Source organism: Mauremys reevesii, unplaced genomic scaffold, assembly GCF_016161935.1.
Source record: "Mauremys reevesii isolate NIE-2019 unplaced genomic scaffold, ASM1616193v1 Contig1, whole genome shotgun sequence".
NCBI lineage: Eukaryota > Metazoa > Chordata > Testudines > Geoemydidae > Mauremys > Mauremys reevesii.
Window position 1 is genome coordinate 484,553 of NW_024100715.1, and position 27,756 is coordinate 512,308.

General features: G+C 66.1%; 1 protein-coding gene across 1 annotated transcript; it reads right to left on the bottom strand.

Moving 5' to 3' along the window:
* Positions 1 to 1,204: 1,204 nt before the first annotated feature.
* On the bottom strand, positions 1,205 to 27,663 carry PRRC2A (proline rich coiled-coil 2A). Its single transcript, XM_039517060.1, is given in 34 exon segments — positions 1,205 to 1,455; positions 1,847 to 1,940; positions 2,026 to 2,105; positions 2,201 to 2,220; positions 2,223 to 2,394; positions 2,475 to 2,573; positions 2,658 to 2,901; positions 4,082 to 4,319; positions 4,398 to 4,494; positions 4,798 to 4,875; positions 5,108 to 5,258; positions 5,260 to 5,279; positions 5,542 to 5,769; positions 6,065 to 6,150; positions 6,269 to 6,404; positions 6,494 to 6,609; positions 7,459 to 7,682; positions 7,923 to 9,163; positions 9,199 to 9,952; positions 10,105 to 10,309; positions 12,040 to 12,376; positions 12,967 to 13,178; positions 13,488 to 13,890; positions 14,605 to 14,809; positions 15,044 to 15,134; positions 15,248 to 15,387; positions 15,601 to 15,680; positions 16,040 to 16,191; positions 16,839 to 16,982; positions 17,671 to 17,743; positions 18,525 to 18,624; positions 18,761 to 18,938; positions 19,691 to 19,863; positions 27,439 to 27,663. Coding segments are annotated over 33 exon segments (6,645 nt in total). The 5' UTR covers positions 19,803 to 19,863; positions 27,439 to 27,663; the 3' UTR covers positions 1,205 to 1,320.
* Positions 27,664 to 27,756: the final 93 nt, after the last annotated feature.

Here is a 27,756-nt window from a genome sequence, read left to right on the forward strand (position 1 = left end):
CACGGCCAGCGCTGCAACGCCCTGGCCCCACACCTGGTCTGCTTGGGGGGTAGCAAGGGCAGCGCTGGCCCCACACCTGGTCTGCTTGGGCGGCAGCGAGGGCGGCGCTGTGAGTGGCCTCCAGGCTATCGCCCAGGCTGCTTGTAACTAAATTGCTCTTTGTGTTGTTGTGACCTCGGGGCTCCTGTTTGCCGGGATCAGTCACTGGCGAGACCCCTGTGAATGGGGCAGGCGGGGCGGAGACAGGGAGTCCCTGGGAGCGGCTGCTCCTCTGGGCTGCTTGAGGGGTTGGGAAATTTTTCTAATTTTGCAAGGCAGGGAGCTGATACGCAGGGTCGGCTCCAAAAATCCACTGTTCCCCCCGCCCCCCGGTGACACTGCACCCCCCACCCCCCTCTTTTGAAAAGCACGTGGCTGCCCATAATGCACCACTCCCAGCAGCGCGGGTAGCTGCGAGTGTGGCCACACCCCAGCGCTTTCCCTGCACCGCTGCAACTCCCAGCGCAGCCAAGCCCTGGGAAACAGCACAGCCGGGGGGGGGGGGGGGGGGTGTCCGACCGGAGCTCTGCCACCAGCCAATCACTGCGCTGGAGCCTGCGAGTTCAGTGCTGACAGGTCAATGTTGTCCCCTGGGCCCCAGACACAACAAATCGAGCCCTGATCCCATTGATCCCCTTCCCCGGTTGCCAGGGAGGGAGGGGGTCACCCAGCGCCATGTCTGCCCCCGTTAACCCCGGGGACTCCTCGCCCCAGGACAGTGCGACAGCCGAGACACGGGCTCCCGCTGGCCCCGGAGGACAGGCCCCCCCGGCTAGCAGCCAGGCTGGGCTGGTGGCCCAGGCCTGGGGGGGCAGGGGGAGGTGTCACGCTGGGCCAGCACTGACCTGACAGCCCTAGAGTAGACCCAGCCCCAGGACTCCTGGGTTCTCTGCTCCTCATCTGCCCCCCACCCCAACACTCCCACACACACCAGGCCCCCCCCACTTCTTTTTTAACCTTTTATTCATTTTTTTAAACAGTTTTTCAGTTTATTTTGTAACAAACCTGCTGCCCCCCCGGCTGGGGGAGGGGCGAGAGCCCCCTGCCCTACACATATTTACACGCAGCCGGGCAGGGGACCCCACCTCCTGCCCCCCAAATTAATTCAGGTGAATCAAAACCAAACCCAACTCCAGTTACATTCAGTGGGGCAGCTCCGCTCTCGCCCCCGGAAACCCCCCACCCCACAAATTAACAGGGGAAGGGGTCAGCCCCTCCCCACTCATTGAGGGGGAGGGGGGAACGGGGCCACCCCCTGGCCCGAGCTGGTGGGGGGCCAGGCTAGCGCTGATGGGCGAGGCCGGGATCCTGCTTGTCACTCTGGCTGGGGGGCCGGCGGGTGGGGGGCCCCTCGCGGGCTGGGGGGTGGCGCTCCCAGGGCCTGGGGGTCCAGCAGAGAACGTCCGACGGGGAGACCTGGGGGGAGGGAGAGTCAGACACACGGGGTGCAACTTACCCCCCCACATGCAGATCAGGCCCCAAGCCCCATTCCTTGTGCTGAGGCCAGAGGGGGGCAGTGCCCCCCCCAGCATGGAGGGGCCTGGATCGGGGCAGCACCCCCCTGAGGGGAGGGGCCCGGATCGGATCAGTGCCCCCCAGCGGGGAAGGGCCCGGATCGGGGCAGTGTCCCCACAGGGGGAGAGGCCGTGGCCAGATCGGATCAACACCCCCCCCCAGCGGGGAAGGGCCCCGGGGACCGGATCGGGGCAGCGCCCCCCAGCGGGAAGGGCCCTGGGGGTCGGATCAGGGCAGCACCCCCCGGGGGGAGGGGCCCCAGGCCCAGTGCCCCCCTCCTCGCCCGGCTCACCGGTAGGCCCCCATCCGGGCGCTGGCTGCGGCTGCCCCCGGCGTAGCTGGATCCTGGGGCCCGGAGGCGGGAGCTGAAGGGGCCCACGCAGGCTCTGTGGGGGGAGGGGAGAGGAGAGTAGGTGAGGGGGCCCTGGTGGGAGGGGGACACCTGGGGTTCAGCCCCCCACTCCCACTCACCTGCCCACTGCTGGGGCTCGACCCCCCGGACTGCTCAGCTTCCGGTACTCGGGGAAGGGCTTCAGCTCCATGGGGTGCAGCTGTGGGGAGAGGGGAGCGGGAGTCAGCCAGGGCCCCGCCAGCCCCCCACCTCCCCGAGCCCCCCCCCAGCCGGGTTCCCCCCCGCCCCCCTTACCTCCGTGCGCCCCATGCCATGGGGAAGGCGCGGACGGGCGAGGGGACCAGGCGCCCGGCCAGCTGCCCCGGGGCCCGCAGGGCCGGGGTGACGGGCACCAGGGGCAGTGGCGGGGGGCCGGCTGGCGCCCCCTGCTGCAGGGAGCCGAAGTTCACCACCGGGGGCAGCGGCGACTCCACCATAGGCAGCAGCATCTGCGGGGGGGAGAGGGGTCAGCGCATGGGGCGGAGCCAGGGGCCGGGGGCGGAGCCAGTGAGCTGGGGGTGGGGCTCACCTGCTGGGCGGGGCCCGGGCCCTGGAGGAAGTTGCTCTGGTTGGCCGGCGGCAGGGAGCCCGGGTAGAAATCCGAGGGGGGGTTCAGCTCCTGCCGCACCTGGAGGGGAGGAGCCAGGATCAGGGGGCGGAGCCAGGCGTAGGGAGCCCCGCCCCCTCCCCCAGAGCCCCGCCCCCCGCGTACCTGGAGCAGGGGCTGCTCTGGGCCCAGCTGGCCGGCGCAGAAGGGGGGGCTGTACAGGAAGGGGGGGGCCGCCGGGTAGAGCAGCCCCGTGGCCGGCAGCTTGGCCAGCTCGGCCGCCTGCAGGGCCGAGAACTCCACCAACTGGCCCTTGAGGGCCACCCCCGAGAGCAGGGCCGAGCCGGGCAGGACGGGGGCCGCCGGGGAGCCGGGGGCCGGGCCCGGCTGCAGGTACAAGGGCTGGGATCTGCGGAGAGAGAGGGACACGCGGGGTCACGGAGACCCGGACAGGACCCCCCCCCAGCGCTGAGCTGAGACAGGCCGGGGGGGCTGGGAAACGGGGACCCCCCCCAGCGCTGAGCTGAGACAGGCCGGGGGGGCTGGGAAACGGGGATCCCCCCCACAGCGCTGAGCTGAGACAGGCCGGGGGGGCTGGGGATACAGGGACCCCCCCCCCAGTGCTGAGCTGAGACAGGCCGGGGGCCGGGATGGGACCCCAGCGCTGCGCTGAGCCCGGCCGGGGGGGCTGGGAAATGGGGACCCCCCCCAGCGCTGAGCTGAGCTAGGCCGGGGGGGCTGGGAAACAGGGACCCCCCCCCAGCGCTGAGCTGAGACAGGGCGGGGGCCTGGGACAGGGACCCCAGCGCTGAGCTGAGACAGGCCGGGGCTGGGAACAGGGACCCCAGCGCTGAGCTGAGACAGGCCGGGGGCTGGGAACAGGGACCCCAGCGCTGAGCTGAGACAGGCCGGGGCTGGGGATAGGACCCCAGCGCTGAGCTGAGACAGGCTGGGCGGGGATACAGGACCCCCAGCGCTGAGCTGAGACAGGCCGGGGGGCCGGGGATAAGGGGACCCCCCCCCAGCGCTGAGCTGAGACAGGCCGGGGGGGCTGGGAAACAGGGACCCCCCCCAGCGCTGAGCTGAGACAGGCCGGGGGGGGGCTGGGAAACAGGGACCCCCCCCAGCGCTGAGCTGAGACAGGCCGGGGGGCTGGGAAACGGGGACCCCCCCAGCGCTGAGCTGAGACAGGCCGGGGGGCTGGGGATATGGGGACCCCCCCCAGCGCTGAGCTGAGACAGGCTGGGGGGGGCGGGGATACAGGGACCCCCCCCCAGCGCTGAGCTGAGACAGGCCGGGGGGCTGGTAATACGGGGACCCCCCCCCGCCAGGCGGCTGGCTCTGGAGCTGGGAATACAGGGACCCCCCGGCCAGGCGGCTGGCTCTGGGGTGGGGCTGGGAATACGGGGACCCCCCCACCAGGAGGCTGGCTCTGGAGCTGGGAATACGGAGACCCCCCGGCCAGGCGGCTGGCTCTGGGGCAGGGCTGGGAATACGGGGACCCCCCGGCCAGGTGGCTGGCTCTGGGGCAGGGCAGGGACCCCCCCCCCACCAGGATGCCGGCTCGGGGGACCCCCGCTCCCCCTCACCTGTACGGATGCAGCGAAGGGGTCCCCGGGCGGAAGCTGCCGCTGCCGTTGAGCTGGGACTCCCCGGGGGGGCTGGGCACCTGCTGGGGGGGGCAGAGGGCGCGGGTCAGACAGAGGGCCAGCCCCCCCCGGCCAGCCCCCCCGCCCCGCCCCGGCCAGACGGAGGGTACCTGGGCCACGCCGGGCTGGCTGCCGAAGAGGAGCTCGGGGTAGGGCCGCTGGCTCGGCCCCCTCTCACCTGCAGGGGGAAGCAGTGAGCAGTGAGACCCCAGGCCGGCCCCACGGCCCCCCAGCGCCCCACGCCGCCCGCCCCTACCTGAGAACGCCGAGGGCTCCGCCGGGGGGCAGGCCGGCCCCAGGGCTCTGGGCTGGGGGGCCGGGCGCAGCTCCCACTCGCGGGACGCGCCCGCCAGCTGGGGAGAGAACAACAGCAGGTGAAAGCCGCGCTCAGCCGGGGGAACCCAGGAGTCCTGGGACTCCCCCTCCCCTCCCTCGCCGGGACAGGACCAGGAGTCCTGGGACTCACCTTCCCCCTCCCAAGACAGGACCCAAGAACCCTGGTCCCCTCCCAGAGCCTGGACAGGACCCAGGAGTCCTGGGACTCCCCCTCCCCCGCCGGGACAGGACCCAGGAGTCCTGGGATTCCCCCTCCTCCAACCCCTTCCCAGAGCCAGGACAGGACCCAGGAGTCCTGGGATGCTGCTCCCCCAACTCACCCCGTCCGTGAGGCCCGGGGCCGGGGGCTCCTTGCCGGCCTTGCTGCCCTCGCTCACCAGCAGCCCCAGCTCCGTGTCCTGTGGGGACGGGAGCCAGGTGAATGGAACCCAGGCGTCCTGGCCCCCAGCCCCTGCCCAGACCGAGGGAGACCCCAGGCGTCCTGACCCCCGGCCCCCGCCCAGACCGAGGGAGACCCCAGGCGTCCTGACCCCTGGCCCCCAGCCCCCGCCCAGACCGAGAGAGAACCCAGGCGTCCTGGCCCCCGGCCCCCGCCCCGGATCCAGACCCAGGCGTCCGGGTGCTGCTCACCTTGTCGCTGGCCCCGAACTGGATGAGGGGGCCGGGGCCGGTGCTGGGGGTCACTGACTCCGGGCCGGGCTTGGGGCCCCCCCCGCTCTCCCTGACCATCTCGGCTCGCTGGGAGCGCTCAGTCCCAATGGGGCCCGGGCCGGGGCCCGGGGGAGCCGGGGCTGCCAGCCTGCTGGGGAGGGGGAGGGGGAGAGGGTAAGTCATGGCCCCAATCCCCGCCCCCCAGCCCTTCCGGCCCCAGCCCATCAGCCCCCACCATCCCCGCCCCTCAGCCGTTCCGACCCCCAGCCCATCAGCCCCTCCGCCATCCCCGCCCCAGCCCTTCCGCCCCCAGTCCATCAGCCCCCAGCCATCAGCCCCCAGCCCATCAGCCCCGCCCCAGCCGTTTGACCCCCAACCCCGCCCCAGCAGATCGTCCCCAGCCCCCCTCCTACCTTCCTGTCCTTGTGAGGGCTGGTGTCTTTGGGCACCGGCCTCCTGCCCTGCTCCTGGGGCGCGGCCCCCTGGGCTCCGGGGGCCACTGGCTCGGCGCCCCGCGTGCCCCCCACGCCAGGCTCAGGGGTCGCCTTCAGCCCACCGTCGGGGGAGCTGCGCTGGCTGCAGCTGGCGGACGAGACCTGGGAGTCGCTGCTGAGATCCACCCCGCTGTCCGACTGGCTCATCTGGGGGGGTGGGGGGGTTAGGGGGCAGCCCCAACTGTCGGGGGAGACCCCCTGCTGCCCCCCGCCCCCAGCACCGCCCTGGGGCCATGGGGAGCCCTGACTGCCCGGGCAGAGCCCCCTGCTGCCCCCCCCCTGCAGCCCAGCCCCTAGCGCCGCCCTGGGGCCATGGGGAGCCCTGACTGCCCGGGCAGAGCCCCCTGCTGCCCCCCACTGCAGCCCAGCCCCTAGCGCCACCCTGGGGCCATGGGGAGCCCTGACTGCCCGGGCAGAGCCCCCCCCTGCCCCCGCCCCTCACCTCTGTGCTAACGACGTCTTCAAAGGCATTTAGCGGGTCGACCCAGGGCTCCACAGATCTGGGCCGGTAGCTTTTCCTGGGGGCACCTGGGGGAGGCAGAGCTCGGATGAGGGGATCTGTCAGCGGCCCCCCAAACTGCCCCCTGCCCCCCGAGGAGGCTCCAGCGCCCCCAGCACGACTGGGTCCTGCCCCCCAGCTCCTTACTGGATTGCAGCCGGCTCCAGATGTGGGGCGCCAGCCCCTCGGAGGAGCTGCTCCTGCCACGCTGGGCCAGGTGGGCGCCCGGGGGGTCCTGCTTGGGGCCGGGGAAGCCGGGGCTGTGGGAATAGCCCAGGGGGTCCTGCGGGGGACGAAGAGGAGGGGTGTTAATGCCGCGGGATGGGGGGGCGCTTGGGGGAGGGGCCCCCCGTTCCCTCCGTCCCCTCTCACCTCCTGCTTGTGGGGCCGGTCGCGGCGCCGGGGGAGGAAGCCGTTAACCCCGGGGACGTCGCCCAGGGCTCTGGCGCCCGACTGAAGCAGCTGGGCCTTGGCCAGGAACGGAGGCTCTGAAACCGAGAGGTGGGGTCAGTGCATTCCTGCCCTCTGGGGGGCGCCGGCTCCCCCCGGCCCCAGGGCGGGGACTGGCTGGCTCAGGGGGGTGGGAATGGGGCAGGGGCCTGTTCCCTCTAGGGGTGCCGGCTCCCACCGGCCCCAGGGCGGGACTGGCTGGCTCGGGGCAGGCGCCGGCTCGGGAGGGAATGGGGCAGGGCCTGTCCTCTGGGGCGCTGGCTATGGGGCAGGGGCCTGTCCCCTCTAGGGCGCTGCTCCACCCGGCCCCAGGGCGGGACTGGCTGCCTCGGGGCGGGCGCAGGCTCAGGGGCGGGGAATGGGGCAGGGGCCTGTCCCCTCTAGGGGGCGCCGGCTGCCCCCCGGCCCCAGGGCAGGGACTGGCTGGCTCGGGGGCCCAGGGTCTACGCCTGGCAGTGGCTCCCACCTTTGACACCCAAGATCACTTGTTGAGTTTAAGGGCAACCAAGGATCTGCCCCGCCCCTTCCCTTTGGCCCCGCCCCCTCCACACACCCCCTCTGTCCGTCACTCTCACCAGGCTGGGGAGGGGTTGGGGAGGGGTTGGGGTGTGCAGGCTCCAGGCTGGGGTTGGGGTGCAGGCTCTGGTTGGGAGCTCCAGGCTGGGGGTGGGAGCTGGGGCGCTGACTCTGGGAGTGGGGGTGCGGGAGGGGGGTTGGGGTGCTGGCTCTGGGAGGGGGCTCCGGGCTGGGGGAGGCGGCTGGGGGGTGCTGGCTCTGGAAGAGGGAGCGACGGGTGCAGGAGGGGGTGGGGGGTGCAGCCTGCGGGAGGGGGCTCTGGCTACACCCCCCTGCTGCAGGGGGCGCCGGGGCCGGCGCGTGGCTCTCACCTCGGCCGTAGCCGCCCGGGCGGGAAGGCGCGGCGTGGGGCCCGGGCGGGGCGCGCCGGGGCGGCTGCTGCTTGGCGCGGGCGCCGTGGCGGCTGCTGAGCTCAGCCAGCGCCTGCTGGATGCCGGCCGGGTCGCTGGGCACCACGTGGTCCAGCCGGGAGACGGCGCTGGTGGTGGGCCCGGGCGGCAGGCTCAGGCCTGGGGGGCGCTCCTCCGCCGGGCGGCTGGGGAGAGAGCGAGTTAGGGGGGGCGGCTGGGTGCCCCCCGGGCCTGCCCACCTGCAGGCCCCGAAATGTGTCTGTGCCCCTTGGCCCTGCCCGCCTGCGTCGCCCGACCCCCGCAGCTCATCAGTCCCCATTAGCACCCCCCGCCCCCGGGCCCTGCAGGCCACTGTCAACTCTGCCCCAATCCCCCTCCCGGACCCACCATCCACCCCACGTGCCCCCTCCCCTCGGCCCCCACACCTGCGGTTCCTGGGCGCCGGCCAGGTCCTCCTGTCCCCGCGGCCGCCGCCAGGCCCCCCGCGGCCCCCACCCTTGCCCCCGCTGCCGGGCCCGGGGTTGGGGCGCCGGTTCTGCCGGTCCATGCCGGGCCGCTGGCTGGAGAAGCTGCGCTTGGACATCTCCTTGCGCTGGGCGAGGGTCAGGTCGGTGCCGGCCCCCCGGCCCCCCAGGGAGGGGGCGCCGCCCCCCTTCAGGAAGGCTTGGGGCGGGGGGCCCCCTGGCTCCTTGTCGCCCGGCCCGCCGCCCCGGCGCTCGGTGAAGTCGCTGCTCTCCGAGGCCGTCTCCCACTCCTCGTTGGCCTGGTCCGAGTTCTGGTTGGACAGGTCGGGGGACTTGGCGCCGGCCACACGCCGGGAGACCGTTTCCTCGGCCGGGGCCGGGGGCGGTGGGTACGCCGGGGCCCCCGGCCCGCCCCGCTGCTCCCCGTTGAGCCGGGCCGCATTGTCCCGCTCCTGCTTCAGCCGCCGGAACCGGGGCGGCTTGTCCTGCTGCTGCGAGCGGCCGTGGCGCCGCCGGCGGGGGGGCCGCTCGAAGCTGCGATCCACGGCACCGTTGGGGGGCGGCCCCTGCTGCTTGGGGGGAGCCTGGAACCCGGCCAGATCCTCCGGCGCCGGGAGAGTGGGCCCCGGCGCTGCTTTCTCCTTGCCGGGCGAATCCGGCACTACCTCCGGCTCCTGCTTCTCTAGCTTCTTCCCCAGCGGGGGCTTGGCCGGGGGGCTCCAGGTGCTGGCTGGGGGGCGCCCCCCGCCCCGGCCCCGGCGTGAGGGTACGCCGCGGGGGGTGAAGATGCGGCCGCCGCGGGCGCCCGGCTCCGAGAGGCGGGGCGGGATCCTGTCCGCGAAGCGGGGCAGGGCGGCCGGGCCCCGGTGCCGCTCCCCCTTGGCGGGCTGGGGGGCCAGCGGGGGCGGGGCTGCCTCCTTGTCCGAGTGGGCGACGTCGCTGGCGCTCTCGTGGGTCTCGCTGCCCGTCTCCGAGCCGCGCTGGCGCCGGCGCTTGGGGATCTCCTCGTACTCGGAGCCTTCGCTGCGCGTCTCGCTGGCGTTGCGGGGCCGGGCGCCACCCCCTCCCCCCAGGGGCCCCGGCCCCTCCTCCAGGCGGTAGAACGGCTCCCGGTAGCTGCGGAACTCCCTGCTGCGGCCCCGGCCCCCGCCGCCTCGGCCGCGCCCACTGTAGGCGCCCCGGAAGCCGCGCCCCGGGCGGCACTCCCCGCCCGGCGCGCCCGCGCCCATGCCGCCGCCCCGCGTCGTAGGCACTCCCGGCGCCGGCGGGTGGGCGACAGCGCCCCCTGCGGCTCCTTGGGCGGCCCCGCCATGCTGCCGTTCACCAGCACCTTGGCTTTGGCCTCCTTGCCTGGCTTGGGGGGCTCCTTGGGGCCGGGCTGTGGGTCCGGCTTGGCGCCCGCTGGCTCGGTGCCCTCTTTGGCTTTGGGGCGCGGCTCCTCAGCCTCCTCCTTGGGGGGCGCGGGTTTCTTGATGGGCCCGGCTCTGCGCGGGGGCTTCTCGCCGCCTGGCAGCTCGTCCACTCGCCGGCTGCTGCCCGGCCGGGGGCCCCAGCGTGTCTCCGTCTTGGCCTCGCGCCGTGGCGGCCGGTGGAAGTCGTGTGGCTGGCGCGAGGGGCGCTCGGCCCGGCGTGGCGCCTCCTCCTTGGGGGGCAGGCCCGGCTCCTCCTTGGGGGGCAGGACAGGCTCCTCCTTGGGGGGTTTCTTGGGCGCCACCAGGGGCTCCTTGGGCTCCTCGGCGTTGGGGGGCTTCTCGTCCGGCTGGCGCTGGGGGGGCTGGGCCAGGGGCTCGGGGCGCCCGTTCCTGGCCAGCTCCCCTGGAGCGTTGGGGGGCAGGGCGAGGCCGGCTGGCCAGGGCCCCCCCGGGCGGGGCTCATCCCCCGGGAAGCGGTGCAGGGGGGCCGGGGCGCCGTTCTCGGCAAAGGCCGGGTAGCTGCCTACGTAGGGCTGGGGGGTGGCGGCCTCCCGCAGGCGGACGGGGGGCGTCTCGCTCCTGGGGGGAGAGAAGGGGGCGTCACGCCTCAGCCCAACACCTGGGCCCTCCACTGCCTGGCCCCCTACCTCCCCTGCCCCACGCCCGACCCTCCTGCCCCACCCCATCAATGTCCTGTGCTCAGCCCCACAGCTCCCCAACCCCCCACTCACCGCAGGCCCTTCTCGTCCTCGTCTGGCTGCCGGAGGGGCGAGGCCAGGGGCCGGGGGTCGGCGGCAGGGGCGCTGAAGACGTCTCCCCCCCAGGCCAGCTTGGGGTCCATGGGCGGGGTGCCCCGCTCCCGCAGGAGCTGGGGGTGGCGCTCGAACTGCTCCGAGCTGGAGCCCCCGCTGTCCGAGCGCTCGCGGGGCAGCAGGCCTGCAGGGGGGCAGAGAGGGCACGTCAGAGGGCCGCCCCCCAGCCATGAGGAGGCAGCCACACGCCCAGGGCATGGCAGCAGTCACATGACCCAGGAGTAGGTGGGACTAATGGGTCATGTGACAGGCCAGAGCCCAGGGGAGGTGGAACCCAACCCACTGCAGCTGGCTGGGTCACATGACCCCGACCAGGACGCATGTGACCAGGTGTGGGTGGGGTCTGGCCCGGCCCCCTGCACACAGGGCAGGACTCAGGGTCCTCCAGCCCCTCCCCGCAGGCGTCCGCCCCCCCCCGCGACCCGGAGCCTCCCGCACGCCTGACGTCCGGCCTGACCCGGCCTGAGCCCATTGCTCCCTGGCCCGGCCCCAGAGTCCCCGAGAACCACCCACCCCCCTGCTCCTCGCACCGAGCGACCGACCGCTCAGGTACCCGAAACCTGCGATCACGGCCCCTCGGCTCCAGCCTGAACCAGCCCCGGGCTCCCAGCCGGCCCTCGCGGCTCAGGGCTCCGAGCCCCTCCCCGGCCTCTCCTGAGACGCGGCGCCCAGAACGGGCCCAACCCTGCGGCTGAGCCGGAGCCGGAGCCGCGCGGAGCATCACTGCTCGGGCCTGGCTCCCAGCGCTCCTGCGGGCGCTTTGCTCTGCGAGCGTTACACTGTTGGTTGTGATCCACTCTGACCCCCAGCCCCGTCCGCAGCCCCTTCCTGGGGGGTCACTGCCCAGTCCGTGTGCAACTGATGGGGCTTCCGACGTGGAGCCCTTTGCATTGTCCTGACTGAATTTCATCCTAGTAACTTCAGGCCATTTCTCGTTTGTCCAGATCAGTTTGAATTTTAACCCTCCCCTCCAAAGCACCCGCAACCCCCCAGCTTGGCATCGGCCCCACACGATTAGTGGACGCTCTGTGCCGTTAGCTCAATCACTGAGGAGAGGGGGAGGGAGAGCTCAGGGGTTTGAGCATCGGCCTGCTAACCCCAGGGGTGAGAGTTCAATCCTTGAGGGGCCACTTAGGGATCTGGGAGAAAATCAGGACTTGGGCCTGCTAGTGAAGGCAGGAGACAGGACGTGATGACCTTTCAGGGTCCCTTCCAGTTCTAGGAGATTGGCATATCTCCAATTATTAATTAATTTCAATAATTAATTAATTAATTAAATATTGAAGAGACCCGATCCCCGTGGGTCCCCACTCGTTATGTCCTTCCAGCCTGACTGGGACCGGCTGAGAGCTGCTCTCTGGGAGCGGTTTCCAGCCGGGTTTGTCAGGTGAGACGGCAGGAAAAGCTTTGCTCCAGTCCAGAGGCTCCTAGACGCGAAGGCCAGAAGGGACCGTGATGATCGTCTAGTCTGACCCCTGCCCAGCGCCGGCCACGGAATCTCACCCGCCCCCTCCCGGAACAACCCCCCGACCTATGGCTGAGCCGCCGAAGCCCTCGAATACCCCGTCCACGCGCCCCCTCCGCGGGCGGCTCTCGGGCTGCTCGGCGGCTCCCGGGGCTTTGCAGGTCGATTGGGTCCAGCCGGGACGCTGCCAGGGCGGCCATGCCCCGCTGTGCCCGTTTCCCTCTGCAGAGCTGGGCACGAGATCTGCCCTTCTCCAGCCGTCGGGTCTCCCAGGTGCAGCCCAGCCAATGGGTCGCACCCCGGGCCAGGCGTGGGCGGGGCCAGCGGGTCACATGGCCAGGCGTGGGCGGGGCCAGCGGGTCACATGGCCAGGCGTGGGCGGGGCTTACCGGAGGGGTGCACCCCGGGCGGGTAGAAGTCCATGGGCGGCCGCCCCTGCATCATGCGTGGGTCCATGTAGGGCGGGATCACCATCCAGCGGGGGTCGAAGTTCATCGGGGGCATGGGCGGGGGGCGCCCCATGGAGCCTGGGTACATGGCCTTGGGCGGGGCCTGCTGCTGGGGGGGCGGGGCCTGCTGCTGCCCCGCCCCCTGCGCAGGGTGGATACCAGGCGAGGGGCCCAGGCCCCCCAGGGAGGCGGCTGCCACCTGCTGCTGGGGGGAGGCGGGCACCGGGGGCGGCCCGTGCTGCTGCTGCCACTGCTGCTGCTGCTTCAGCAACTGCTCCTGGGGGGCACAGAGGGGTTAGGGACCCCCCACGCCACTCCTCACCCCATAGCGAGCCCCCCAATGGCTCCCCCCATGCTGGGCTGCAGCCACCCAATGGCTTCCCCCATGCCTCTCCTCACCCCATAGCGAGCCCCCCAATGGCTCCCCCATGCCACTCCTCACCCCATAGCGAGCCCCCCAATGGCTCCCCCCATGCCAGGCTGAACCCCCCCCCCAGCGAATCCCCCAACGGCTCCCCCCATGCCGGGCCGCAGCCCCCAACGGCTCCCCATGCCAGGCCGCAGCCCCCAACAGCTCCCCATGCCACTCCTCACCCCACAGCGAGCCCCAACGGCTCCCCCCTGCCGGGCCCCAGCCCCCAACGGCTCCCCATGCCAGGCCGCAGCCCCCAACAGCTCCCCATGCCGGGCCACAGCCCCCCAACGGCCCCCCCCCGGCCAGGCCGCAGCCCAACGGCTCCCCCCATGCCACTCCTCACCCCATAGCCAGCCCCAATGGCTCCCCCATGCCGGGCCGCAGCCCCCGAGTGAGGCCCCCCACAGTCCCCCCCCTCCAGCACAGCCCCCCAGCGAGCCCCCAACTGTTACCTGCTGCTGCCGCTGGAACCGGGGCGGCAGAGACTTCTGGTACTTGGAGTAGCCGAGGGTCTGGGCTGGGGGCGGCTGGCGCGGCGGCACCACAGTCTCGCCCTTGGGCTCTGTCTTGGGCGTGGCGGGGGCCGCAGGGGGGGCCGGCACCACCACTGGCTCCTCCGGCACCTCGGGCACCTCCTTGGGGGCAGGCGCCGCAGGGGGCTCGGCTGGGGGAGAGCAGGGGGGTCAGGCGCTGGGCTCAACACGGGAGCGGAGAGGCCTCACCTGGCAGCCACCGCTGAGACGCGGCCCCTCTGGGGCGGGGCAGGGGGCTGGTTACCCGGGTCCCCCGAGACGCGGCCCCTCTGGGGCGGGGCAGGGGGCAGGTTACCCGGGGCCCCCGAGACGCGGCCCCTCTGGGGCGGGGCAGGTTACCCGGGGCCCCCAGGGCAGGGGGCAGGTTCCCCGGAGCCCCCAGGGCAGGTTCCCCGGGGCCCCCAGGGCAGGTTCCCCGGGGCCCCCAAGACGCCTCCTACCTGGCCCGGCGTCGAAGCTGCCGCTGGTGCTGCTGCCGCTGCTGCGGGGTTTGCTGGCCGGGGCCGGCTCCTCCTGGTCTCTCTTCTCCTCCGGGGCGGCAGGGGCCGGGGGGGCGGCAGGGGCCGGGGGGCTGGCGACGGCCGGGGTGGGGGGCGGCAGCGGCGGGGGGGCGGGCGCTTCCTTGGGGGGCTCGGCTTTGAGGCGCTTGTCGGGGGCCCCGAACTTCTCGTCCAGGCGCTTGAGCTTCTCGGCGCAGGCGGCCCGGCGCTCCTCCTGCATGCGGCGCTCCTCCTCCTCCCGGCGCCGGCGCGCCCGCTCCACCGCCGCCGAGATCTCCGAGGAGGACTGCTTCCGCCGCTGGCGCAAGGCCTCGTCCTCGTCCTCCGGCGCCGGGGGGCGCGCCTGGGGGGCGGGCGGGGGGGTCAGCGCCTCCCACAGCCTGATCCCCGCCCCGCAGCCCCCTACATCCCCGCCCCGCAGCCCCCTCACCCCCCAGATCCCCGCCCCCTACATCCCTCCACCCAAGCACTCCCACATCCCCGCCCCAGCCCCCAGATCCCGCCCCTACATCCCTCCACATCCCCTACACTCCCAGATCCCCGCCCGCAGCCCCTCACCCCAGATCCCTGCCCCTACATCCCTCCACCCCAGGGCCCCTCACCCCCAGATCCACCCCGCAGCCCCCCTCACCCCAGATCCCTGCCCCTACATCCCTCCACCCCAAGGGCACTCCCAGATCCCCGCCCCGCAGCCCCTCACCCCAGATCCCACCCGCAGCCCCTCACTCCCCCAGAGCCCTGCCCCCTACATCCCGCCACCCCAAGGGCACGCCCAGATCCCCGCCCCGCAGCCCCCTCACCCCCCCAGATCCCACCCCGCAGCCCCTCACTCCCCCAGATCCCTGCCCCCTACATCCCTCCACCCCAAGGGCACCCCCAGATCCCTGCCCCACAGCCCCCCAGGCCCACACCTTTCCTCTATACACCCCCTAAACCCGCACCCTATGACTGCTCCATCCTCCCCAGGGCTCACGCCCCACTGCCCTCAGATCCCTCCCGGACCCCGCCCCCAGCGAACCCTCCAGCCCCCCACCCCCGCGTCCCCCCTGACACTCACTGGGAAGTCGTTGGGCTGCCCCCAGTTGCCCCGGTTGGGGGGTGGGGGTGGCGGCGGCAGGGGGCGAGGTGCAGGGGCGGCAGGCGGTTCCTTGGCCCCCTCCGGGGGGCGGGAGCCCTCGGCCCAGGCCGCCTTGACAGGGGGCAGCTCCTCCTTGGGGCTGGCGGCCTTCCTGCCCTCGGGGTCTGGCCCCTCGCTGTCCTGGCTGGGGGGCAGAGATCAGTGAGCTGGGACCATGGCTCTGATGGGGGGCGTGGGGCTGGGGCAAGCCCGTGGGGCTGATGCGGGTCTGAGCGGGGGCAGTGGACGGGCCAGGGGGCTCATTCAGGGTTGTGGGGCTCAGCAAGCTGGTGGGTCTGATCCGGGGGCTGAGCTGGAGTTAGGGGGCAGGGATGGGGGCAGGGCCCTGGATGGGCTGGCGTCCCGGGGTCCCTCTTACTGTTTCTCGGCTCCTTCCTCGTCAGACTCTTTGCCGTCCTCTTCGTCGCTGAATTTCAGCTTCTCGGTGTAATCCACCTCCTCGTGCGCGCCTGGGGGGCAGAGAGCTGGCGTCAGGGCCTGCCCCACAGCTGGACCTGGGGGGGGCCAGGCTGGAAGGGAGCTCCCCCCTCCCCACCCCCGGATCCCCAGGGGGGGGCGCTACCTGCCCAGCCTTCGTCGTTCTCCTGGTCGAGCTCGTCGAACTCCTTCAGGTCGTCCTGCCGGAGCACGGGCGGGCGGCTCACAGGCTCCACCGCCCGCTGGGGGGGCTGCGAGGGGCGGGGCCCAGCCAGCCGCGGGAACCTGGGGAGGGAGAACCATGGAGGGGCTAGGGACAGAACCCAGGAGTCCGGGCTCCCAGCCCCCCCCGCTCTAACCCCCAGCCCCCACTGCCCCCTCCCCCCGAGCCAAGGCGAGAACCCAGGAGTCCTGGCAACTGGCTGCAACCACCAGACCCCACTCACCTCCCGAGCTGGGAAGAGAACCCAGGCGTCCTGACAGCCCCCCCCAACTCACCTCTGTGCGTCCGGGGTGGGGTAGCGGTAAGCTCCCTGCGGCCCATACGGAGGCGGGAACGGGAGGTACGGGGGGTACATCTGTGGGGAGATGGGCTGTTAGGGGGCCCCCCAATGCTGGGGGGGACGAGTTCAGCCCCCGCCCGTCCCCGCATAACCCTTGATCTGCTGAGCCACCTTCAGTCACGGAGATGGATCACTCCCTGCGTAGGGGTCTGACCCCCCACGGAGCAAATCACCCCCCGCCCTCCCCTCCCTTCGTAGGTGTCTGCCCCCCGCCTCTCCCCTCCCCACGGAGCAAATCACCCCCGCCTCCCCTCCCCACAGAGCAAATCACCCCGCCCTCTGCCCCTCCCCTCCCCACGGAGCAACGCACCCCCCGCCCTCTGCCCCTCCCCTCCCCACGGAGCAAACCCCCCCCCGGCCCCTGGGACACTCACGAATGGCGGCATCATGCCCCGGTAGGGAGGGAAGTGGGGCGGGGCGGAGGGCTGCATGCCCACCCCGGCCCGCCCGTCGGGGGCTCCGGGGTGCTGCTCGGGCACCTCCCCGTCAGTGCCCCGCCCGCCTCCATCCCGCCAGCTCGTCGCATCTGCAAAGGAAAGGGGGGAGCGGTAAGGCAACGCGCAGTTGTGGGGTCAGCTATCCAGGGACCTCCGGCCCCTCCGGGGCGGGGGGGCTGGTTCTCCGGGGAGCCCCGGCCCGGCACAGAGATGCAGCCCCTCCGGGGTGGGGCGCGGGGGCTGGTTCTCCGGGGAGCCCCGGCCCAGCACAGAGATGTGGCCCCTCCAGGGTGGGGCGCAGGGGCTGGTTCTCCGGGGACCCCTGGCCCAGCACGGAGACGCGGCCCCTCCGGGGCGGGGCGCGGGGGCTGGTTCTCCGGGGAGCCCCGGCCCGGCACGGAGATGCAGCCCCTCCGGGGCGGGGCGCGGGGGCTGGTTCTCCGGGGAGCCCCGGCCCGGCACGGAGATGCAGTCCCTCTGGGGTGGGGCGCGGGGGCTGGTTCTCTGGGGAGCCCCGGCCCAGCACAGAGATGTGGCCCCTCTGGGGTGGGGCGCAGAAATGGGGGAGCAGCTGAACAGAACAAGACCGTGGCCCGCAGAGAAGGGGTCTCCCCAGTCTGGGGGCGGGGGGGGACACACCCTGGGGCAGGCAGGAGCCTGCCAAGGTTTGGCTGACACAGCCGGGCTCAAGGTTCACTTGGGGGTCCTTGAGGACACCGAGGGTGCCGGGGCTCACTCTGGGGGCGGAGGTTTGGTCCGGGCCCATACGACGCATCGGCAGTGTCCTTTTCTTTGCCAGCTTTGTCCTGGTCGCCAGCCGCCTGCAGGGTCGGAAATTCCTCGCGAGAGAATCGCGACAGTAGGCTTGATCCCTTTCCACCTGCGAGAGAGAGAGGGAGGCTGACTGTCTAGCCCACCTCTATGACCCTGGAGGACCATGGAATAGCAAGAACTGTCCCCTCTATGACCCCGGAGGACCAATTATCTTCCAGCTCTATGACTCTTCAGGACCAAAGGGCTGAGAATGCTGCTTCTGTGCCCGGTGAACCCCTCATCCTCCACCTCTATGAAGCCAGAAGCAAGAGGCTGTGACATGCCAATTCGCCAAACCCTTGAGGCCAATGTCTTGCATTTCTATGACCCTGGAGGACCAAGGACCAGAGGAATTACCACCTCTATGACCCTGGAGGACCAAGCCAGGGAACTGCCTGGCAGAATGAGCCTGGGGCCCACCGAGCCTGTCTCTGAGTGGTCAGGGCCGGCTGCTCCAGAAAACCGTGCCAGAAACCAGCCCGTGGGCGGTGCCCAATGGGGGTGGGCAGGTCCTTCCTGATCACTGGCTCAGGCCCTGGACAGTTGGTGGTTGGGGTTCGAGCCCCCATGCCTCATCCCCTCTCACTGAGCCTGAGAGCTCCCATCAGCCATTGCAGTGTCTGAGCCTGCTAGGCTCTTTGACTCCATGACTTCAAGTGGCAGAGAGTTCCACAGGTTAACATTAGAACAACCCCAGCTCCCTGCAGCTCAGGACCCCTGAGCTCCACTCTGGGGGGATCGGTAAACGAACTCACCATCTCCTTGCGCTCCATGGGTAACGCTGGCCTGTGCCCAGGACTTTACCCCGCTTGCTACTGTAGGGGGATTCTGACAGAACAAAGGAGGGGGAGGGGTTAGGTTGACTCTGGGGACTGCGGCCCCCTCACCAGCCTCCCAAGATCCACCCCCAGCCCCACATTCCCAGCTGCCCATTGAACAGCTCCCACTGGCTGATTCATTCTCAGATCCTGCCGCCAAGGCTGGGAAGCTCCTTCGGCAGAGAGGTTACAGGCCGCAGCACCAACGTCCAGCAGGGGCGGCCCTGTGGCCCTAGGAAATGCCAGCGGGGTCTAGGTGTCAGCGACATGGACGCAGGCTGCTTCCAAGAGAGAGAAATCCTGAGTTCTCTCCCCGGCTCTGGGAAGGGAGTGGGAGCTGGTGAGTTAGGGCGGGCGGGAGGAGAGGGGCGGCTGGTAGCCAGGACTCCTGGGTTCTCTCCCCGGCCCTGGGAGGGGAGTGGGGTCTAGTAGGTAGAGCGGGGGGTCTGGGGTCCAGGACTCCTGGGTTCTCTCCCTGGCTCTGAGAGGGCAGTGGGGTCTAGTGGTTAGAGCAGGGGGGGCTGGGAGCCAGGACTCCTGGGTTCTCTCCCTGGCGCTGGGAGGGGAGCGGGGGCTAGTGGTTAGAGCAGGGGGGCTGGGAGCCAGGACTCCTGGGTTCTCTCCCTCACGCTGGGAGGGGAGCGGGGGCTAGTGGGTTAGAGCGGGGGGGGCTGGGAGCTCAGACTCTCCTTGTTCTCCATCCTGGACAGTGTTTGGGGAGTCCCCCTAAAGGCATCCCTGGGATCTTAATCTCTGTCAAGGGAGACACCCCCCCCCCCCAGTGTCTTCACCTCGGGTGCTGTTGGGGGTCGTTTCGGTGGGTTTGAGGCAGACGTCTGTGAAGCCGGCGGCGACGGCGATTCCGGCGGCTGAGCTGTCGAGGCATCGGTACTGAGACGGGAAATGAGCGAGGCAGAGAGAGAGACTTCAGACCTGGGGCCTGATGGGAGCCAGCGCCCCCTAGAGGGGAAAGGCCCCGTCCCCCTGGGCCAGGCCCACCCCGCTCCGAGGGGGGACGGCTCCTCACCTCTTTGGGTCTGACTGGTCCTGCTTGCTTGCCCATCCTGTCCCGTCTTTCGGTACTAGTGAGACGTTGGGGTCATTGCCTTTGTTCTCCGCTTTTAAGCTTGGCAGGTTCGCAGGGGGTGGCATACGCCGGGCAATGGCAACTTTCCCGAGACTCTGCAAGCCATGGCGAGGGGCTACTGGAGAGAGAGAGGGGTTAGGGCCTGTTCTGACCCCTGCGCCCAGCTCCCCATGGCGCGGTGCCTCCCCCCCAAGATCCCTGCGCCCACCTCCCCGCGGCATGGCACCCCCCCCCACGGACCCCTGCGCCCGCCTCCCCGCGGCACGACACACACCCCCAGATCCCTGCGCCCGCCTCCCCGCGGCACGACACCCCCTCCAGATCCCTGCGCCCACCTCCCGTGGCGCGGTGCCTCCCAAGATCCCTGCGCCCGCCTCCCGCGGCATGGCACCCCACACGGACCCCTGCGCCCGCCTCCCGCGCACACACACACCCCCGGACCCTGCGCCCGCCTCCCGCGGCATGGCACCCCCCCCACACGGACCCCGGCGCCCGCCTCCCGCGCACGACACACCTCCCGGACCCCTGTGCCCGCCTCCCGCGGCATGGCACCCCCCCCCACGGACCCCTGCGCCCGCCTCCCCGCGGCACGACACACACCCCCAGATCCCTGCGCCCGCCTCCCCGCGCACGACACCCCCTCCAGATCCCTGCGCCCACCTCCCGCGGCACGACACCCCCAGATCCCTGTGCCCGCCTCCCTGCGGCACGGCACCCCCAGATCCCTGCGCCCGCCTCCCGCGCACGACACCCCAGATCCCTGCGCCCGTCCCTGCGGCACGACACACCCCCCCCAGATCCCTGTGCCCGCCTCCCTGCGGCCCGGCGCCCCCATGGACCCCTGCGCCCGGCACCCCCTCGTGCCTGTACCTGTGGGTTTCTGAATCTCTAAGGACTTCCCCTTGTACGTATCAAACAGGTTGAGTGACGAATACTTTTTTCCATCCTTCCCCTTTGCTGTTTGCCCCAAACGATCTGACATCGCGCTGGAAGGTCATTGAGTACGTTGGTTCCTCCTGGCTCCTCGCGAAACGTGCCTCTGTCTGCAGGCAGGACAGAGGTGAGAACCCAGGAGTCCTGGCTCCCAGCCGCAGCCCCTCTAACCCCGGGTGTTTCAAGGGGAATTGGTTTGAAGCTGTGTTGGTGTTAGGTCCCACACAAACCACCTCACCCACTTCCTACGAGATACCATTTGAAAAAAAGAAACCGAGGGAGACGGCATCAGCCAAGTGACCCCTGGGTTTTATGAGACGCGCTGAGTCCTGTACAGTTTTTATTTTAAGTCCAGGAACGTGAGGGTTTGTTATAACAATAGAGCAGCCGATCCAGCACCCCTGGGAAAGGCTTTGCTGGAATTTCACCAGTGCCAGGGGCTGGTTTGCTTTGGATTTCAAACTTTCCCCTTGCAACATGAACAGCGGGGGGGTGAGGGGGATCTGGCTCTGACCGTGGCCCCTACTCCCTCAAGGCCGCACCACAGGGACCAGGAATGAGGGGGCATTTCTGGATCCCAAACAAGCAGGAGCTGACGGGGCCATTTGCGTAATGTGGCCCTGAGGCGGTTGGTGTTTCCCTTCCGGGGCAGACCCGGGGCAGGGAAGGTTTCTAACCCCTGGGGTTAGTTTCACTCCATCCTCAGTGCCTGCGCCTGTCCCTTTAAGGGCACGTCCTTGACTCACCCTCTGAGCCTGAGCTCACCACAGCTGAGACGCCTGCCTGGGATCGCAGGGTCTCCCTGACAGCTGTGGTGCAGCTCAGCGCTGGGGTCGTGTGAGGACACGGGATGGGGCTGCCTTGGATTTCAGGAGGGGCAGCTCACCCCAAGTGCCTGGCGATGGGGAAATCCAGCCTAAAGCTGCCTGGAGGCAGCCATATGAAACCTCAGCCCCCCAGCTCTAACCCACCAGCCCCCACTCCCCTCCCAGAGCCGGGGAGAGAACCCAGGAGTCCGGGCTCCCAGCCCCCCCTGCTCTAACCCACCAGCCCTCGCTCCCCTCCCAGAGCCGGGAGAGAACCCAGGAGTCCTGGCTCCCAGCCCCCCCCTCTAACCCACCAGCCCCACTCCTCCCAGAGCCAGGAGAGAACCCAGTAGTCCTGGCTCCCAGCCCCTGCTCTAACCACCAGCCCCAATCCTCCCAGCGCCGGGGGCAGAACCCAGGAGGCCGGGCTCCCAGCCCCCCCTGCTCTAACCCACCAGCCCCCACTCCCCTCCCAGAGCCGGGGAGAGAACCCAGGAGTCCGGGCTCCCAGCCCCCCCTGCTCTAACCCACCAGCCCCCACTCCCCTCCCAGAGCCGGGGAGAGAACCCAGGAGTCCTGGCTCCCAGCCCCCCCCAGCTCTAACCCACCAGCCCCCACTCCCCTCCCAGAGCCAGGGAGAGAACCCAGTAGTCCTGGCTCCCAGCCCCCCCTGCTCTAACCACCAGCCCCCACTCCCCTCCCAGAGCCAGGGAGAGAACCCAGGAGTCCTGGCTCCCAGTCCCCCTGCTGTAAAGCAGGGCCGCTCTCTTGCCAAGGGGTCTGCAGCACTGTCCAACCGAAAGCTAAATCTGTGCGCTCGCTCTCTGAAATCACCACACCCGATTTCCCCATACTTCCTGGCTGAGCCAACACCCCCCGCCCGGAGCTGGAAGACAGAGCCGGGCAGAACGGCTGCAGCTGGGAGGAAATCTCCAGAGCCCAGCCAGGCTCCCTTGGGAGGGCGGGTGGGAAAAGAACCAGGGATGTCTCTCCCCTCCTCCCCCAGCGCAGACTGATTTAGGGGGAGGTTTGGTGAGCACAGAGAGAGCGGCTTTGGAAATCACAGGCCATGGGGCGGCTGTGGCCAGGGAAAGAATAACGGAACGGCCGACAGAATTACACACTCTGCCGTTTGGGATTTCCAACCTGCCAGGGGAACAGGCGAGACTCCCTCGCCTGGGTGACAGGAAAACTCAGACCAGATGATCTAACGGTCCCTTAAAACCCATGACTCCAATGCCCCAAACCCACAGGTGGTAATTTTACAGCCACACCCCAAGGAGGTCGTCCCGATACTGATGGATGGCTGAGCTTATTTTCCCAGATTAAGGCCAGAAGGGATCACTCTCATCCTCTAGTCCGACCCCCTGTACAACAGGCCACTGCTGCGCCCTGAATTAATGCCTGGCTGGATTTGCAGGAGGAGGCCAGGAACGTGTGACAGAAAATAAAAGCACAAACCCAATCCACCCCTAGAACAGCCTAGGAATAAGGAGGGGGGTAAACGAATCCTTACAAAGAACAATTGTCCAGTCTGCACAGAGTAAGTAACAAATCATATCGCTGGCAAAAACCATCCTGCCAACGGAGAGGTGTAGCCAAAGCACCCGGAATGATCCCTAACAAAATTACTATCAACAACGGAAGGGCACAAACAAATCCACATGAAACCCAGGCAACCCTCTTACACTCTACCCAGAATCATCAACTGCTGGTAAACGCGGAGGGATGGAAGGAGTCAAGGAAAAACGACTGGTCAAGAACAGGAGGGGGGGGAAATCCAGAATCTTAATAAATACAAAGATTGTGAACCAGTGCAGCCGAGTGTAAATAGCGCAGGCAGCGCAGAGACGCTGGTACGAGCCTCTGGGTTACTACTGGCTACCAGCGTTAGTTCATTTCTCCGGTGGGTTATGTACGGTGCGCCGCAGTCATAAACACCATCCTGCATTTTCCTTCCAGAAAGGCAGCCGCACACACCGCGCTGGACAGGGACTCAGGACACCTGCCTTGAACTAGCTCCATCCCGGCCTCTTGGGTGACCTCAGGGGAAGTCACTTGCCCCATGATTCAGTTCCCCCATCTGTAGAGTCAGGAGAAGGATATTGACCCTTCTTAGTAAAGCACTTTGAGCGCTACCCATGGAAAGTGCTAGGTCAAAGCTAAGGGTCGTTATCACAGAATCCTAGAAGATCAGGGTTGGAAGGGGCCTCAGGAGGGATCTGGTCCAACCCCCTGCTCAAAGCAGGACCAACCCCCAGACAATCCCGGGATGGGACCCAACCTTAACAGCTTTTCCTGTCTCAAGAGCAGTACCTGTATTTGCAAACACTTTAATTCAGAATGATTTCTTATTGCGTATGTGGATTGTTCACACCTCTCTACCTTAGCAAGACATCCAGAGCCACAAAGATTGTTAAGATTTAAAGGGGAAACAATCCAGTCATGGAGTAAACACTTAACGAAAACACTGTTAACAATACCATGCTTGCCTCTTATCGGCTGGCAGTACCTTGTGTTAACAACATCACACCAAATATGGCTAAGAAATACACAATATTGTTAAGAAATATTGCTAAAAAAGAAAGAATACGGGTTATTCTTAGGAAGAAAGGTTAAAATGCACCCAGAATAAATATCCTGTTAAATATCGTTAAACAGAATGTTAGCAATACAGACGCACAATATACATTGTTCCCAACGAACCGGGGATACAGTCACCACAGAACGACAGAAACGTAGCCTGGAAGAGAGAATCTAGCCCATCCAGGCAGGATTAAGCGTACCTGGTACGCAACACCACAGTGAAATACAAATATTGTTAGATAAACAGGACGATCACATCATAAAGTGAGGAGTAAACAAAACAATATTAATAACTGGTCCAATTCACAGCTGTGTCCACTAGATCCAGAAAAACACAAAACATTAACATGATTTATATATCATTAAAGGGTGAATGATACAGCACGGGATTAACACGTATCGTGTAACTGCCCATCTTTGAAATCCTGTGTTAAGATTAACGCCATGACAATTATCTCCCACAAATGGCTGCAAGTTACTTCCAGATCAAGGGTCAAAACACCTTTTTTTGGAGGGGGGGGGCCTTTATTTTACAGGTATTTGATTGGCAGATGGAAGGAAGCGGTTGGAGAAGGAAGCAGAGAGGTTGGGTTTCTTTAAGCACCAATCCCTCTACCTCTGAAGTATCCAGGAACAGGGCAGCATCCACTGGAACTCGCAGGGAAAGTGACAACTGATATTGTATTTTAATCTTGCTTTGGGACCAGGCAAACCCTTGCTATTCGGGTGTCCGGTTCTTTGCACACATTTTGATCATTCAAATTATGGATTTTCTCTTTAAAGGGCCCATTCCAGTCACATGTAACATCGGCTGCCTCTCGAACAGTGTATGGCGCTTTAGAATAAGTGTAATTTGGGGGCCTCTCTAAGAGAGATGATGCGTGCTAATATTCGTGGGTTATTTATCTAGTAATTAAAGGGAAGGTTTAACGATCTCTCCTGGCCTTACTTACAAGGAAATCAGAATTCTTCCTCTGGTCTCTTTGCGGCGACGATATACATTTACTTCCCTACCACAAAACAGAAATTTGGCTACATTACAGATGCTCCATCATGAGCACGGAAGGGAGACGAAAATAAAGATTCCCCATGGTATAATTTTAGCATCACCCCCACAAAAAGGGGATCTATTCACATCCCAGCAAAACGTACTGGTGTCGTCGGGTAACAGTAAGTGTACAGAGAGCCGGTTAGCCTGAATATCGCTGCAGATGGAATTAATAAACCATTCGGATTTGGCATAACCAGGGTGGTCCCTGACCTCAATACACAAATACAGCTCTAGCGGGGTGTCAGTTCATTATAATGTCTGTTCATTTCGAATGGGTTATTAATTTAGCATTGTCTTTGGTAGGGTGCCACCGGCGTACTCCTCGGGAGGTCTCTTACAACCTTTATGATGACTGAATTCATGAATGTTTTTGCATCATAAATTCCAGGGGGTAAGAGACCCCCAGCCTTAATCCGAGTGTTGCCATGATACACACAGATACGGACTGACTATTAAATTCATCATTGGATGTCAAAGACACCTCACCAACGTCGACATTGCCCGGACCACGCAAATCAGAAGACCCCACCCATAATTTTAGCTGCTTCCTTTTCCCCCCTATTCCTAATTGCCTTGTAACCCTAAGAATGCTGCTAAATTAACCTCGATTCTTCGGTTCTGTCCAGATTGTCACTAAAAAGACAACACAAAATATGGTGATAATTTGCACCGACTGTGCACGCCACATTTTAACGAAAATAAAATAGCGAGGGATACCAACCCCCCTTTCCCCCCTTCGCACCCCCATCTTTTAAATCCCCACATAGTCAGTAATTTCAATTCAATCTGTATTACTAGTCCTACAGTATACACAGCACGGTATGCAGGCTTTATTATATTCGCTCGTTTTCATTTAAATGACCAACTCCACAGCCCCAAAATGTCATGGCTTTCTGCAGCTAAATGGATATTTATTAATAATTCACACAGATCTCTCTTATTTTACTTCCTTCCTAGTTTAAAATAAAAAATCAAGACCAAATCCCCTGCACACCCCAAACTGCACTTTCAACATAATTAAAAAAAAGATCAGATAATGACTGAATATAAATAATGTAGCTGCTGAAGCCTGAGTTGGCATTATAAAGGGGTGGGGTAGTATTTCGATTACACCTCGTATATACCCCCCAAATTCAATGATATTAGCCCTAAACATTCTTTATGAGAAACGGATAATTACGGGGTAAGAAAGAGAAATAAAATAAGAATTCAGCCCCCAAAACCAACACAAACCCGCTGATTCCCACCCTAATCAGACTGATAATGAATCTGTGATTGCTGCCTTTGACTGGTAGGTGTAGGGCGGTGCTGAAATATAGGGTAGAGTTCAAATTGACCACCCCAAAACGGCAGCACCCCCACATCCCAAATAAACACCCATATGGATTTTTTGGGAGGATTATTGGGGCTTATTTCTGTGGGGGGCGATACACAGACCTTCCTTCATCCCGTCACCACACCCCAAATGTGAATCACCCCGATATAATTTTAAAGTAGGGACTGAGGGGTTTGTAGGGGTAAATCTCCACACCACCATGGTATTTAAATTGCCAGCCGTTTATTTTTTTGGGGTGGTTTCAAATTACTGGTTAATTCACCCCCTATTCTACTATGAACACCCCATATTTTCTCCTTCCATTGCAATGGAATATTTTTAGGGTGGGGAATATTAGGAAAAACTCCCCCCTGCTTCACAATCACCTTCCCCTACCCAGATTTCAGCAACACCCCGATTTCCAGCAGTCTGAAAATGTGGGACTGGATTTTTTCCCCCAGTGATTTAAAAATACGAGGGCGCTGCTGAGAAAGGAGGGGGTTCATTTCTATCCATCCCCTGCTGTGTCCTGAACCAACACCCCAGAATGAGGAAAGTTGTCTAGTACAACCAACCCCCATTTTATTTTATTTTTTTTTTATAAACAGCAGTTTAAGATTTCTCAGGTGTGGTTGAAAAGAAAAGGAGGGTTACGAGAGACCAACAGGCATGCACCCCAAATTGCAGTACCATCTCACTAGCGTAGACGGGGGTTTTCAGATGAATTCATGGTGTCACTTTAAACAACAGGAGGGAAAGAGAAATCAAATGGCACCCCTGTTCTGCCACCGGCGTGAACCCCACATTTCAATGACAGACCATTATTTCCATGAGAATTTCTTCGTACCCCCCACAAAAGTGGGCTGGGTTTTGGGCAGTGACTTAAATACTTTAGGGTGCTATAGAAAGAATGAAAAGGGATTTAATTAGCCCTGATTGACCCCCCCCCCCAAATTTCAACAACACCCCAATACATGGAACAATTCCACCCCAGAAATACAGATGAGGTTTACACAGCGGCTTTGATTTTTTTTAGGGTACCACTGGGAAAAAACCAAAGCTGCGGGTTCACTTAGACGCAGCCCTGCGCTGGCATCAACGTGCCCCCCAAAATTCAGTCACCCCACCAGTGGCATCACAAGCCCCCCCCAATGAGGGCTGAGGTGTCCTGGGGGGTGATTTTTCCCCAGGGAACGGAAGAACGAAGAGTGAGATTCACCCCGTGCCCAGGCCTCCCCACGGACCCCAGCTTTCGGGGGCACCCCAAGGCCGCTCCCCAAAACGTGCCGGGGCCCCACACAGAGCGGGCAGGATTTTTCTGGTAGGTAGAATCATGGGGGCAAACCTGACAGCCCTGGGGGGGAGGGGGGAACAGCAGCCTTCACCCCATGTCCCCCCACCTGCCCAGCCCCCCCTTACCCCGCACCCCATGACCCCCCCACGCCCCTTTAAAGCTGTGGGGCAGCTGCAGGGGCTCTGACATTTGGGGCCAAATGGGGGTGCCAGGGGGATCCAGCCCCCCCCCATGGTGACCCCTCAGGGCGCCCACACCCCTTGGGGGACGAGTTCTGGGGAATTCGGGGGGGCTACTCCCCCCTCAACAGTCACTTGAACCCTCCTCTCTGAGGCTGTACGTTGGGGGGGTTAATGACCCCAGACGCCCCCCAGTGGGGCAAATGGCCCCTGGAGGTGGTGGGGGAAGCGATTTGGGAGGGGATGGGGGGGTCCAGGGGGGAGGACGGGGGCCCCCGAGGGGCGGATGGATGTGGATGAAGATGGGGGGGTAGGGAGAAGGCGAGGGCTGGGAACAAGATGGCGGAGGCCTGAACGTTCTACCGGCTCGAGCCGAGCCGTCTCCCCTCCCCCCCGCCTCCCTTCCAGGGGCCGAGAGCCGAGCCCAGCGGGGCGGAACCGGGTCGATACCCACCTCTTCGGATCGGGCTCGGTCCGCTCTATCCGGATACGGGCTTCCCGGGAGCGGATGGGGGCGCCAGGCGGAGGATGGATGCGGATTACGGCGGATCCCCTCCCCCCCCCGTTTTATTATTTTTTTTCCAGGGCCCGATGTGGAAGCCTCGGCGTCTCGGCACCGACTAAACGGCCATCCGGGTCCCAGGCCCCGGCGGCGCAGGGGAGGCCACGCCCCCACGCTGCGTAAGGGCGGGGCCAGGGGCTGGGTGGGGCGGAGAAAGGTCAATACGAAAGGGCGGGGCTTCCCAGGGCCAGAAAAATTTGCCTAATTTAT